The 13342-nt window shown below is 35.6% G+C and overlaps 1 protein-coding gene across 1 annotated transcript in view; it reads left to right on the top strand.

Moving 5' to 3' along the window:
• The window catches only part of SLC49A4 (solute carrier family 49 member 4), a 114872-nt gene that overhangs the window by 59853 nt on the left and 41677 nt on the right, over window positions 1-13342 (top strand). Inside the window, exon 5 of the mRNA XM_004373625.3 lies at window positions 12921-13029. Coding sequence (XP_004373682.1) covers window positions 12921-13029 — 109 coding nt within the window. The remainder of the gene's footprint in view (window positions 1-12920; window positions 13030-13342) is intronic.

The raw sequence follows: 13342 nt of genomic DNA, 5'->3' as shown, positions 1-13342 counted from the left end.
AACACTTTAAAGTGGTCTTTTGCAGCAGATTTGTCCAATGCAATGTGTCTTTTGATTTCTTGACTGCTGCTTCCATGGGTGTTGATTGTGCATCCAAGTAAAATGAAATCTTTGACAACTTCAGTCTTTTCTCTGTTTATCATGATGTTGCTTATTGATCCAGTTGTGAGGATTTTTGTTTTCTTTATGTTGAAGTATAATCCATACTGAAGACTGAGGTCTTTGATCTTCACCAGTAAGTGCTTCAAGGCCTCTTCACTTTCAGCAAGCAAGGTTGTGTCATCTGCATAACACAGGTTGTTAATGAATCTTCCTCCAATCTTGATGTCCCGTTCTTCTTCATACAGTCCAGCTTCTCGGATTATTTGCCCAGCATACAAACTGAATAGGTATGTACGCCTAGTTCTTTGTACTCTATGGTATGAATCCATCACATTACAAAAAAATAAAAAGAAACAAACCTGTTGCCGTTGAGTCGACTCTGATCTCTGACTCATAATAACCTTATAAGACAGAGTAGAGCTGCCCCATAGGGTTTCCAAGGAGCGACTGGTGGATTCAGACTGCCAGCCTTTTGGTTAACAGCCAAACTCTTAACCACTGCACCACCAGGGCTCCTCTTCTTCCATTAGGAGGCACATAATATCTGGATAGCACATTTTTGTAATGTTAGGACTGTGTTTTAAGATGCATCTCTATTGCTTTATGTTCGCTCAGTTCTTTGTACTCTATGGGATGAATCCATCACGTTTTACCTACCTATTTCTGTTGTGACAGACACCCAGATTGCCTCCAATTCATTGTCACCACACGCATCCCTGCAGTAAGCATCCTCATATATGTCCCCATAGATTGAGAATTTCTTTGGTAAATAGACCCCAAAGCAGGATTGCTAGGTCAAGATATTTTAAGCTTAATTTGCCAAGTATTGCCAGATTGCTTTCAGAAATGCCCACAGCTATCTATACTTCTATCTGCAGTACCCATGTCACCACAGGCCTACCAAACTTGGCATTACCCATCTTTCTAGTTTTTGCCAGTCTGATTGGCATAAGTGAATATATATTTTGTTTAATTTGCATTTTCTTGTGATTAGTAAGTTTGAAAGTCCCATTGTGGTAGTTAGCCTTTTAGGTTTCATCTTCTGTAAACTCCTGTTCATAGCTCTGCCCATTTCTTAATGGTAGCTGGTATCTTTTTCTAAATGATTTACATATTCTAGATAGGAATCCATTGTTGATTTTAGAAATTACAGGTATCTACTCCCATTCTGTCACCTGCCTATTAATTTTATCCATGGATTCCTTAATTAATAACTTTTTGGTTTTATCTTTTAGGTCTTTAACCTACCTAGAGTTCACCTTAGTATGTTATGTTATCTAGTGATGCAGGGTTAGTTGGTTTGTTTGTATGTTTGTTTGTTTTTCTCCATAAAATGAGCTACCATCATTTACTAACCAATTCTTAGCCCTTTGATTAATATGAGGCGAATTGACAGCATGGACTCCCTATCTATTTTAGATCCTTTGTGCCCTTTGTTAGATTAAAATTGTTGGATTTTTGTTGTTTTTTGTTTTGTTTTTCATAGAGGTCTTGGGCCTTCCTGGATTATTCCTAGGTATGTTACAGTTTTTAAATTGCTATTGTGAATGATATCTAATTTTTATTACATTGTCTAGTTGGTTATTGTGAAGAAATGTTGGATCTCCTATTTGTTTTAATAGTTTGTTGATGCTATTAATCTTTCCCTGCCAATCCTAACACCTTTGTGGGTCACTTCCAAGTCACAAAACATTCCTTCCCAACTGGCCCTAAGCATTTCTTTATGTGCCCCTAAGCATTATACCTTGGTTTTGCCTATTTTTTAACTTTAAATAAATGACAGTATACTGCATTCTTTTGTGTCTGGCTTCTTTCAGTGACTCTTATTTTGTGAGATTTAAAACCATGCATTTTCATCTTTGTAATACATCCAATTGTATGACTAGATCATAATTTATTTCTTTTTTGCTGGTGACGGACATTAGGGTTCTTTCTAGTTTGGAGTTATTACAACAATGGTGTTATGAAAATTCTTCTTACATGTATGGTACATATGTGCATGCATTCCTATGAGCCTGTACCTTGAAATGGAATTGGTGGATCATAGGGTATGAAGAGGTCCAAGCTGCACTGAAGGCATTGGCAAAAAACAAAGCTCCAGGAATTGACAGAATACCAATTGAGATTTTTCAACAAACAGATGCTGCGCTGAAAGCGCTCACCCGTCTATGCCAAGAAATTTGGAAGACAGCTACCTGGCCAACTGACTGGAAGAGATCTGTATTTGTACACATTCCAAAGAAAGGAGATTCAACAGAATGCAGAAATTATCAAACAATATCATTACTATCACACACAAATAAAATTTTGCTGAAGATCATTCAAAAGTGGTTGCAGCAGTACATCGACAAGGAACTGCCAGAAATTCAAGCCAGATTCAGAAGGGGACGTGGAATGAGGGATATCACTACTGATGTCAGATGGATCCTGGCTGAAAGCAGAGAATACCAGAAAGATGTTTACCTGTGTTTTATTGACTATCCAAAGGCATTTGATTGTGTGGATCATAACAAATTATGGATAACATTGCGAAGAGTGGGAATTCCAGAACACTTAATTGTGCTCATGAGGAACCTGTACACAGGTCAAGAGGCAGTTGTTCGGACAGAACAAGGGGATACTGCGTGGTTTAAAATCAGGAAAGGTGTGTGTCAGGGTTGCATCCTTTCACCATACCTATTCAATCTGTATGTTGAGCAGATAACCCGAGAAGCTGGACTGTATGAAAAAGAAGGGGGCATCAGAATTGGAGGAAGACTCATTAACAACCTGCAATATGCAGATGCCACAACCTTGCTTGCTGAAAGTGAAGAGGACTTGAAGCATTTACTGGTGAAGATCAAAGATCAGAGCCTTCAGTATGGATTACACCTCAACATAAAACAAAAATCCTCTTGATTGGACCAATAAGCAACATCATGATAAAGGTAGAAAAGAGTAAAGTTGTCAAGGATTTCATTTTACTTGGATCCGCAGTCAACACCCATGGAAGCAGCAGTCAGGAAATCAAAAGACACATTGAATTGGACAAATCTGCTGCAAAAGACCTCTTTAAAGTGTTGAAAAGCAAAGATGTCACCTTGAAGACTAAGGTGCGCCTGACCCAAGCCATGGTATTTTCAATCGCATCATATGCAGTCGAAAGCTTGACAATGAATAAGGAAGACTGAAGAAGAATTGACACCTTTGAATTGTGGTATTGGTGAAGAATATTGAATATACCATAGACTGCCAAAAGAACGAACAAATCTGTCTTGGAAGAAGTACAACCAGAATGCTCCTTAGAAGGAAGGATGGTGAGACTACGTCTTAGATAGTTTGGACATGTTGTCAGGAAGTATCAGTCCCTGGAGAAGAACATCATGCTTGGTAAAGTACAGGGTCAGTGAAAAAGAGGAAGACCCTCATCGAGATGGGTTGACACAGTGGCTGCAGCAATGGGCTCAAGCATAACAGTGATTGTGAGCATGACACAGGACCGGGCAATGTTTCGTTCTGTGGTGCATAGGGTAGCTATGAGTCGGAGCTGACTTGACGGTGCTTAACAATGACACAACAACAACTGCTTTGAGGAGGCAGCTCTTCGTCTTTTGAGTGTCTTCCAACCTGAGGGGCTCATCTTCCAGCACTATATCAGACAGTGTTCTGCTACTATTCATAAGGTTTTCACTGGCTAATTCTTTTCAGAAATAGAGTGTCTGGTCCTTCTTCCTAGTCTTAGTCTGGAAGCTTACCTGAAACCTGTCTGCCATGGGTGACTGCTGGTGTTTGGATACCAGTGGCATGGTTTCCAGCATCACAGCAACACACAAGCCCCCACAGTATGACAAATTGACAGACACGTGGGGTTAAAGGCCATAAGGATTTCCTTTTTTTGTTTGTTTATTGCCTATTTAAGTTTCTTGCCCCATTTCTTACAGTATTATCTTTTTTCCCCTTTATTGTTCTGAGATTATTTATATATTCTGTATGCAAAGTCTTTATTGGTTATATATGTTGCAAATATCTGCTTCCATTCACTGACTTTCTTCTTAACTCTCTTAATGGTGTGTCTTTAGAGAAACACAAGTTCTTAATTTTAATGCAGTTAAATTTATCTGCTTTTTTTCCCCCGTGTGGTTAGTAGTTTTGTATCCTGCCTAAAGAACCTTTTCTTAACCCAAGGTCATGAAGATATTTTTTATAGATTATCCTCTCAAACCTTTATTGTTTTGTATTTTGTAAAAAAAAAAATCGACCAGGGATTGATTTACAGTCAGCTAGCAATTGATTTTTTGACATAGAAGTGTTTCTTTTTTTACTGTATGGATTTCCCATTGATCCAGTAGCATTGACTGAAAACGCTGTCCTTTCCCTCTGCTCTGCAGGGATAAATTACTTTTGCCATAAATCAGTTGTCCATATTTACAGAGATCTGTGTCTGGGTTCTGTATTCTGTGTTGTTTCTGTTTGCTTTTTTATTTTGGTCTATTTAGGCCTTTTAAATTTATCTCAGTGTTTCTTAGTTGTACGTGTAAAACTCCTGTACATTTTTAAGATTTAGTCTTAGTTTTTTTTGTTTGTTTGTTTTAAGATTTATAAGTTTCTAAAATTACATTCTCAGTCTGTTGCTGGTATATAGAAAGGACATTTTTGTATCCAGCAACCTTACCAAACTAATTCTTATGATTTACCTGTATATTATTTTGGATTTTCTGTTTAGTCACAACATCTGCAAATACTATTTTTGTCTTCATTTCTATTTTTCTTTTATTTCTTCTTCCTCATTGCTTGCTGGGACCAGCACAATGTTAGATAGAAGTGGTGATGGATGGCAAGAATCTCTGTCTTGCTCAAGTCTCAAACGGGAAACTTCAGTATGACGTTTGCAAATTAAGAAAATTCCCTTCTATTTTTAGGTGGCTAAACACTCATGATGAATGTTGAATTTTTCAAACTGTTTTTTCTATGTCTATTGAGATAATAATATTTTTTCTTTTTTAATCTATTAAAGTTATTAATTTTTGAATGTTAAACCAATCTTGTATTCTTGGAATAAACCCAAGTTAGTTGTAATGTGTTTTCCTTTTTACATATTTCAGGATTTGGCTTACTAATATTTTGTTCTAGGATTTTTGTATTTGTACATTTGAGTGGGATAGTCTGTAATTTTCCTTCCTAATAATACCCTGGACAGGTTTTGGTATCAAGATTGTACTGGCTTCATAAAGAGTTCCTCTTTTTCTACTCTTTAGAAGAGTTTATATAAAACCTGAAGGTATTTTTTCATTAAATGTCGTTTTAGAATTCATTGTGAAGCCGTCTAGTCCTAGAGTACATTTTGGGGGAGATTTTTGATTACAGGATTAATTGATTTAATAGTTGAAGAATACTCAGATTTTCTGTTTTTTCTTAGTCCAGTTTAGTTTGGTTATACTTTTCTAGGAATTTGTCCATTTGGCTAAATTTTCAAATTTATTGACATAAAGTTGTTCATAACACCCTCTTATTACCTTTTTAATGTCTGCAGGATCTGTAGCAACATCCACTTTTCATTTCCAATATTAATTGTACTTTTTCTCCTCTTTGTTTCTCACCAGAGGCTTATTAATTTTGTCTACTCAAAGAACCAGACTCTTGGATTTGTTGATCCTTTCTACTGAATTTTTAAAATTTTTTTAAATTAATTTGTGCCATTTATTACTTCCTTTTTCCTACTTTCTTTGAGTTATTTTGTGTTTTTTTTTTAAGATAATTGATTTTCAGCCTTTTTTTCCTAATATATGCATTTAAAATGTGAATTTCCCTCTAAGCATGGCTTTCAGTATATCCCACAAGTTTTGATATATTTTATCATTATTTGGTTAAAAGTTTTATAATTTCCATCATGCTTTCTGTTTAATCCATGTTATTTAGAAGTGTGTTAATTTCCAAATATACTACAGAGATTTTCTACATATCTTTTTGTTATTGCTTTCTTAATTGCTCTGTGATTGGTACATATTCTTCAATTCTTTGAAATTTAATGAGATTTCTTTTATGAGTTTTGTAATGTTCTATATGTGGCACAGTGGTTAAGAGCTTGGCTGCTAACTAAAAGGTCAGCAGTTGGAATTCACCAGCCGCTTCTTGGAAACCCTATGGAGTGGTTCTACTCTGTCTTGTAGGGTTGCTATGAGTCGGAATCGGCTCGACGGCAGCGAGTTTGGGTTTTGGTTTTTATATGTACTTACAAAGAATGTATTCTGCAGTTATTGAGTTATAGAATCCTGTATGGATCCATTAGATTCCATTATTGATCAGGTTTCTCAGTCTTCTAAATCCTCGTTGATTTTTTTGTTTTGTCTCCTGGTTCTATTTGTGAGATGATAGAACAATTACTGTGGATTTGTCTCCCTTTGTAGATCTGTCTATTTTTCTGTGTCTATCTTGAGGCTATATTATTAAGTGTATAAAATTTTACATTTGTTCTATCTTCCTGATATATTGAAGCATTTATCATAATGAGGTCCCTCTTTTTCTCTTATAGTGTTTTTTTTTTTTTTTAACTTCTACTTTGTGTGATACTTATGTCATATGGCTTTCTTTTATTTTGGTATCCTAAGCTTTCTTTTGGTTAGGGTATCCAGGGTTTATCTTTTTCCATACTTGTACTTTTATCATTTTCCCAACCTATAGTCTCACTGCCAGCTTTAGCTTCTTTCTTCTGCCTGGCTGATGCTCCCATACTCCCCAAGGCACACACACACGTGTACACACATTAAAGTTCAAGACAGCTTTTAGTTTACCCGGATGTTTCTTATGCTTTTTTTTTCTAAGTTCCTGGAATTTATATTTCTCTCTCACAGCTTTAGTTTATCCAAAGTTGATTTTATAGAAAGGAGCTAACCCCTTGAATAGATCACCATCTTAGCAGAAACTAGAAAATTACCTGGTTTAATGTTTAATTTTTCTATTTGCCCTAAGTATTCATTGTTTCCATGGTTTATCTCTTTTCATCCTTTTACTTTCAACTTATCTGTGTCTGTATATCTAAAGTGTGTCTCTCGTACACAGCATATAAACCTGTTGCCATCAAGTTGATTCCGACTCATAGCAACCCTATAGGGCAGAGTAGAACTGCCCCATAGGGTTTCCAAGGAGTAACTGGTGGATTCGAACTGCTGACCTTTTAGTTAGTAGCCAAGCTCTTAACCACTGTGCCACATATAGAACATTACAAAACTCATAAAAGAAATCTCATTAAATTTCAAATAATTGAAGAATATGTACCAATCACGGTGCAATTAAGAAAGCAATAACAAAAAGATATGTAGAAAATCTCCGTAGTATGTTTGGAAATTAACACACTTTTAGTTAGCAGCTAAACTCTTAACCACTCTGCTTCCAGGGCTCCACACAGCATATAGTTATCTTATTTTTTATACAGTCTGACAATCTCTGCCTTTTAATTAAAATATAAGCCTTTTACATTTAATATGCTTATTGATGTGGTTGTGTTTAAGTCTACTGTTTTGCTATTTGTTTTCCATCTGTTTCTTCCATTTTTTGTTGTTGTTCCTATGTATGCATGTTTTTCTGTTGCTTTCAAGATTTTCTCTTAAACCTTGATTTTCATCAGTACAACTATGATGCATATAGATGCATGATTTTCTTTTTTATTTATTTTTCTTGGAGTTTACTATGCCTCTTGGAAACCCTGGTGACATAGTGGTTAAGTGCTACAGCTGCTAACCAAAAGTTCCGCAGTTTGAATCCACCAGATGCCCCTTGGAAACTCTATGGGGCAGTTGTACCCTGTTCTATAGGGTCACTATTAGTTAGAATCAACTCAAGGGCAATGAGTTTGATTTCTTCTTTTTTTTTTACTATGCTTCTTAGTTTTGTATGTTGATGGTTTGCATCAAATATGAGACATTTTCCTTAAGACTGTCTTTTTCTTTAATTCTTTGAACATATTTATAATGTTGTTGTTAGGTACCATTGAGTCAGTTATGATTCATAGCGACTCCATGTACAACAAAACAAAACACTGCCTGGTCCTGTGCCAACCTCGCAATCATTGCTGTTTGAGCCCATTGTTGCAGCCCCTGTGTCAGTCCATCTCGTTGAGGATCTTCCTCTTTTTCGCCGACCCTCTGCTTTACCCAGTATGAAGTCCTTCTCCAGGAATTGGTACCTCCTGATAACACGTCCAAAGTATGCTAGATGAAGTCTTGCCATCCTCACTTCTAATGAGAATTCTGGCTGTACTTCTTCCAAGACAAATTTGTTCATTGTTCTGGTGGTCAATATGTTCCATATTCTTCACAAGCACCATAATTCAAAGACATCAATTCTTCTTCAATCCTCCTTATTCATTGTCCAGCTTTTGCATGCATATGAGGCGGTTGAAAATACCATGGCTTTTGGGTCAGGCACACCTTAGTCCTCAAAATTACGTCTTTGCTTTTTAACACTTTAAAGAGGTCTTTTGCAGCAGATTTGCCCAGTGCAATATGTCGTTTGATTTATTGACTGCTGCTTCTATGGGCGTTGATTGTGGAACCAAGGACCCAAGTAAATGAAATCCTGGACAGCTTTTCTCCATTTATCATGCTGTTGCTTATTAGTCCAGTTGTGAGGATTTTTGTTTTCTTTAGTGAGGTGTAACCCATACTGAAGGCTGTAGTCTTTGATCTTCATCTGTAAACACTTCAAGTCCTCTTCACTTTCAGCAAGCAAGGTTGTGTCATCTGCATATCATAGGTTGTTAATGAGTCTTCCTCCAGTCCTATGCTGTGTTCTTCTTCATATAGTCCAGCTTCTAGGATTATTTGCTCAACATACAGATTGAGCAAGTATGGTGAAAGGATACAACCACAACCCTGATGCAACCTTTTCTGGTTTTCAACCATGCAGTATCCCCTTGTTCTGTTTAAATGACTGCCTGGTGGTCTTTGTACAGGTTCCATGTGAGCACAATTAAGTGTTCTGAAATTCCCATTCTTCGCAGTGTTATGATCCACACAGTAGAATGCCTTTGCCTACTCAGTAAAACATAGGTAAACATAGCTGCTTTAAAACCTCTGCTAAATCTAACATTCAGGCTGTCTTAGGGCTGATTTATATTGACTGCTTGTGTGTATGTGTGTCTGTGTTTGCCTTTGGGTCACATTTCTTGTTTATTTGTATGTGTATTTGTTTTCTATTGCTTTCATAACAAATTATCACCAATTTAGCAGCTTAAAACAACACAAATTTATTATATCACAATTCTTTAGGTCAGAATCCAATAGACTCACCTGGTTCCTTTCTTCTGGGTTCCTCAAGACCGAAATCAAGTTGTCAGTCAGCCTGGGCTCTTACATGGAAATTTGGGGGAGTCTTCTTCTAGACTCATTCTGGTTATTAGGAGAATTCAGTTCATGGAGCTGTTTCCTTGCTGGCTGTTGGCTGGGAGTTGTTTTCAACTTTTAGAAGCCACCCGCATTTCCTGGCTTATGGCCCCCTTCATCTTCAAAGACAGCGGTAGTGTATGGAGTTCTTCTCATGTGTTAAATCTCTCCAACTTCCCCTTCTGTTGCATCTCTCTGACTCTTGCTTTCCCTAATAATTCCAGATAATCATCTGTCATAAGATCAACTGATTAGTAACCTTAATTATATCTGCAGAGTCCCTTCAAAACAGCACCTAGATTAGTGGTTGGCTGAATAACTGGGGGATGGGAATCTTTGGAGGGTAGCTTTAGAATCCTGCCTACCATAGCATCTCCAATAATGTTTTATTCTATACTGTGTATAATGGATGATACAGTATTGAGACTCTGGATTCTCTTATCTTCCTCTAAAATCAGTTGATTTTTCTTCTAGTAGGTAGTTTGATTACTGACTAATTACCTTAAACTTGTGTGGGCTTGATTTTGTGTTTTATTTGGGCAGATAAGTAGAAAACCCAAGGGCTATTCTGATACCAGTTACTCTGTCATAAACCCATTGCCATCAAGACTATTCCGACTCATAGCAACCCTATAGGACAGAATAGAACTGCCCCGTAAGGCTTCCAGGTAGCAGCTGGTGGATCAAACTGCTGACCCTTTGGTTAGCAACCGGTTAGCAGCCAAGCTCTTAACCACTGTGCCACCCGGGCTCCAACTACTGTGTCATAGCTGGAAGCAAATGTCTGGCAGCCCAAGTCTTAAAGAAATTTAGCTTAAGAGGAAAAGATATTGGTGAATATTCTAGAGATTGAAATCTCAAATTACTACTTATAGATTAATTACTAAACCTAGGATTTCCCTGTTCTTCAGTAATTTTTAAGTGCTTCAAAACAAATTAAATTAGACTTTCTTGTTTTCAGAGCATTATGATATTATGAATGATAGGGTAAAGAGAACTATTTTAGTCACAGGCAGTTTCAGGGAGAAGAAATGGAGTGGTAGGGTATCTTTAAAGCAGAAATATTTTTGAAGAATATATTTCTGTACAAACTTGTCTGCACTGATATGATCAATTTTGTAAAGAAATTGATATTTAGATTTTACCTTTACTGATATTCTTTGGGGATATCATTGTCCTATCAATCAAAGTCCTCATTAAAGCAGTTCTAATGTCAAAGGTTACTGTCTTATTTTGAACAGTAAGAGAATGAGGAGACTGGGTCCAAAATTAATATTTAGAAAACAATAGCCTTCGTATATAAAAACAACAGTTAGCCAGAAAAAAAGACCTACTTGCAATAGCAACAAAAAAGATAAAATACCTTGTAATAACTTTAATAATAATTGTGATATGTCCAAAGAAGAAATATTTTAAGTGTTTTTAAGGGGCACAAAAGAAGATACGAATAAATAGACAGGCATTACCATGTTCTTCGGTTGGAAGACTCTACGTTAAAATGATGTCACTTTTCCCTGAATTCGTCTAAATTTGTCATGCTTCTAAATTTTAAAATGTCAACAGGATTTTTCCCTAATTATGCAGATTGATTTTAAAGTGCATATGGAAAAGCAAATGAGTAAGAATAGCTTTTAAAAATCTGAAAAAAGGAGTTATGAGAAGAAACTAGCCCTATCAGATATTAATACATATTTTAAAGCTGTAATATTTAAAATGGTGAATGAGTAGATAAACAGAACAATGAAATATAATCAAAATTTCAGAAATAAACCCGTAAATTTAGTGAAGATAGCATCTCAACTAGGAGTGTGGGATGGTGAGAAATAGATCTATTGATTCAACAAATATTTATTTGAATTTATTCAGTTAATGGTGTTTATAAACTCAGCTACATAAAAACAAAGACTTTATGCCAGGCAAAACCACTGTCACAAATCAAAATGGCAAACTGGGAATATTTCCAACTTCTATCATCAATAAAGAACTTATTATCCTAGTGTATAAAGAGCTCTTACCAACAAATAAGAAAATGACCAATGATTCTATAGAAAAATGGCCAAAGGATGTAAACAGACCATTCACAGAAAGGAAAAATCATATGATTTATATATATGAAAGTAAGCAAACATCTCATATAAGAGAATGAACTTATAACTGTAATGAAATACCACTTTTCTCTCATCAAATTGGAAAAAAGAACCTCGCCCCCTAAAATTGCTAGCACCTATGTTTGGTGAGGTTTTGGACAAACAAGTACTCTCAAACAGTTGCTGATGGTAGTATAAATTGGTACAACCTCTGTGAAGGGTGGTTGGTAATATTGATTAAAATTACAAATACACATACTCTTTGATATGGCAATTGCACTTCTAGGAATCGATCCTACAGATATACTAGCACACATGTGAAATGCCTGCAAGAGCAAAAGAATAGGAAAAAAGCTATATATCTATCAGTAGTTGTTATTTGTTGGGTGCTCTCAAGTCAGTTCCGACTCATAGTGACCCTGTGTACAACAGAACAAAACACTGCCTGGTCCTACGCCATCCTCACAATCGTTGTTATGTTTGAGCCCATTGTTGCAGCCACTGTGTCAATCTATCTCATTGGAAGACTCTCTCTCTTTTTTTTTTTTTAATCAGTAGAGGGGACTGGTTAAATAATTAATGATACACAGATACAGTGGAATAGTATGCAGGTATTAGAAAGATTGAGACCACTCTTTGGGTAGGGATTATGGAAGAACTCTTAAACCCTATTAAGTTAAAAAAGGAAGGTTCAGCAAATGGATATAATATGCTAGCATTCGTGGTAAAAGGTGGAGGAAAGAATATATATATTTGTATCAGCTTGTATATTTATGAAATAGTTTTGGGCAGTTACCTAAGAAACTGGTAACATTGATAATCGTAGGGCAAGGAACTGTGTGGCTGCGGAATAGAGATAAAGGAAGATGTTTTCCCCATACTTTCATACTTTTCAATTTTGAGTTATTTAAATTGTATTACCTATTGGAAAATTTTATTAATAAAAATTTTAGAAATAATAAAAAACACAATGAAAGTTACTCTCTGAAAATAATAAAACTATCAAGTTATACATTTCTTTTTAGTCTTTGCTTCTCTCCTCCATACCTTGTTCATAGGGAGAAACAGCAATTTGTCCTTTCAAATACAGGTTTGCTTTTTCTTTCACTGAACTGCCTACTTATTTCTATGAAATAATGCTGGTTGCTCATCTATATAAGAAAATAAACATTGATCAATTTTAAACAATTTGACAAAAATGATTATTCTTATAAAAATAAAAATTTAAATAACCTTGAATTAACAAATCGACAAATACTTTCTGTTCCTGATTCTGGTATTCCAATTTCCAAATGACTTATATTTTTCGTGAGTAAGAGTTTAAATACTGGTGGTTTAATTTGTAATAACATTTTCTTTCACTTCTCTTTTACAGCAATTTGAGATTTTTGATGATTGCTTTAGCATATGCCATACCACTTGGTGTATTTGCTGGCTGGTCAGGAGTTCTGGACTTAATTTTAACACCAGTGCGTGTGAGCCAAGTAAGTATTTTCTTTCTTTATGTATTGTAGGTATTTTAGTTCATTTAAATTATAAATACTGATTTTAGCTGCAAAGCATAAGTTATACGTTATACCATTGTTGAAAAAGCTAGATCCTTACGGAATAGCTATATAGTAAAGCAATATTGATTTTCTTCCTTGATTTTGATAAGAGCCTTGAATTTCACATTTCTTTGGGTGTTATTAATGATGCTGATAAGCAGATTGAAAAATAAAGAGGAAAATCTTAGTTTTGTTGACTTCATCCTTTACCCTTGCTTCATACTTTATAAAGAAGATTAAGAGCTCATCG

The sequence above is a fragment of the Trichechus manatus genome, unplaced genomic scaffold (genome assembly GCF_000243295.1).
Source record: "Trichechus manatus latirostris isolate Lorelei unplaced genomic scaffold, TriManLat1.0 scaffold00026, whole genome shotgun sequence".
NCBI classification, from domain to species: domain Eukaryota; kingdom Metazoa; phylum Chordata; class Mammalia; order Sirenia; family Trichechidae; genus Trichechus; species Trichechus manatus.
This window is presented reverse-complemented; position numbering and strand designations above follow the sequence as displayed.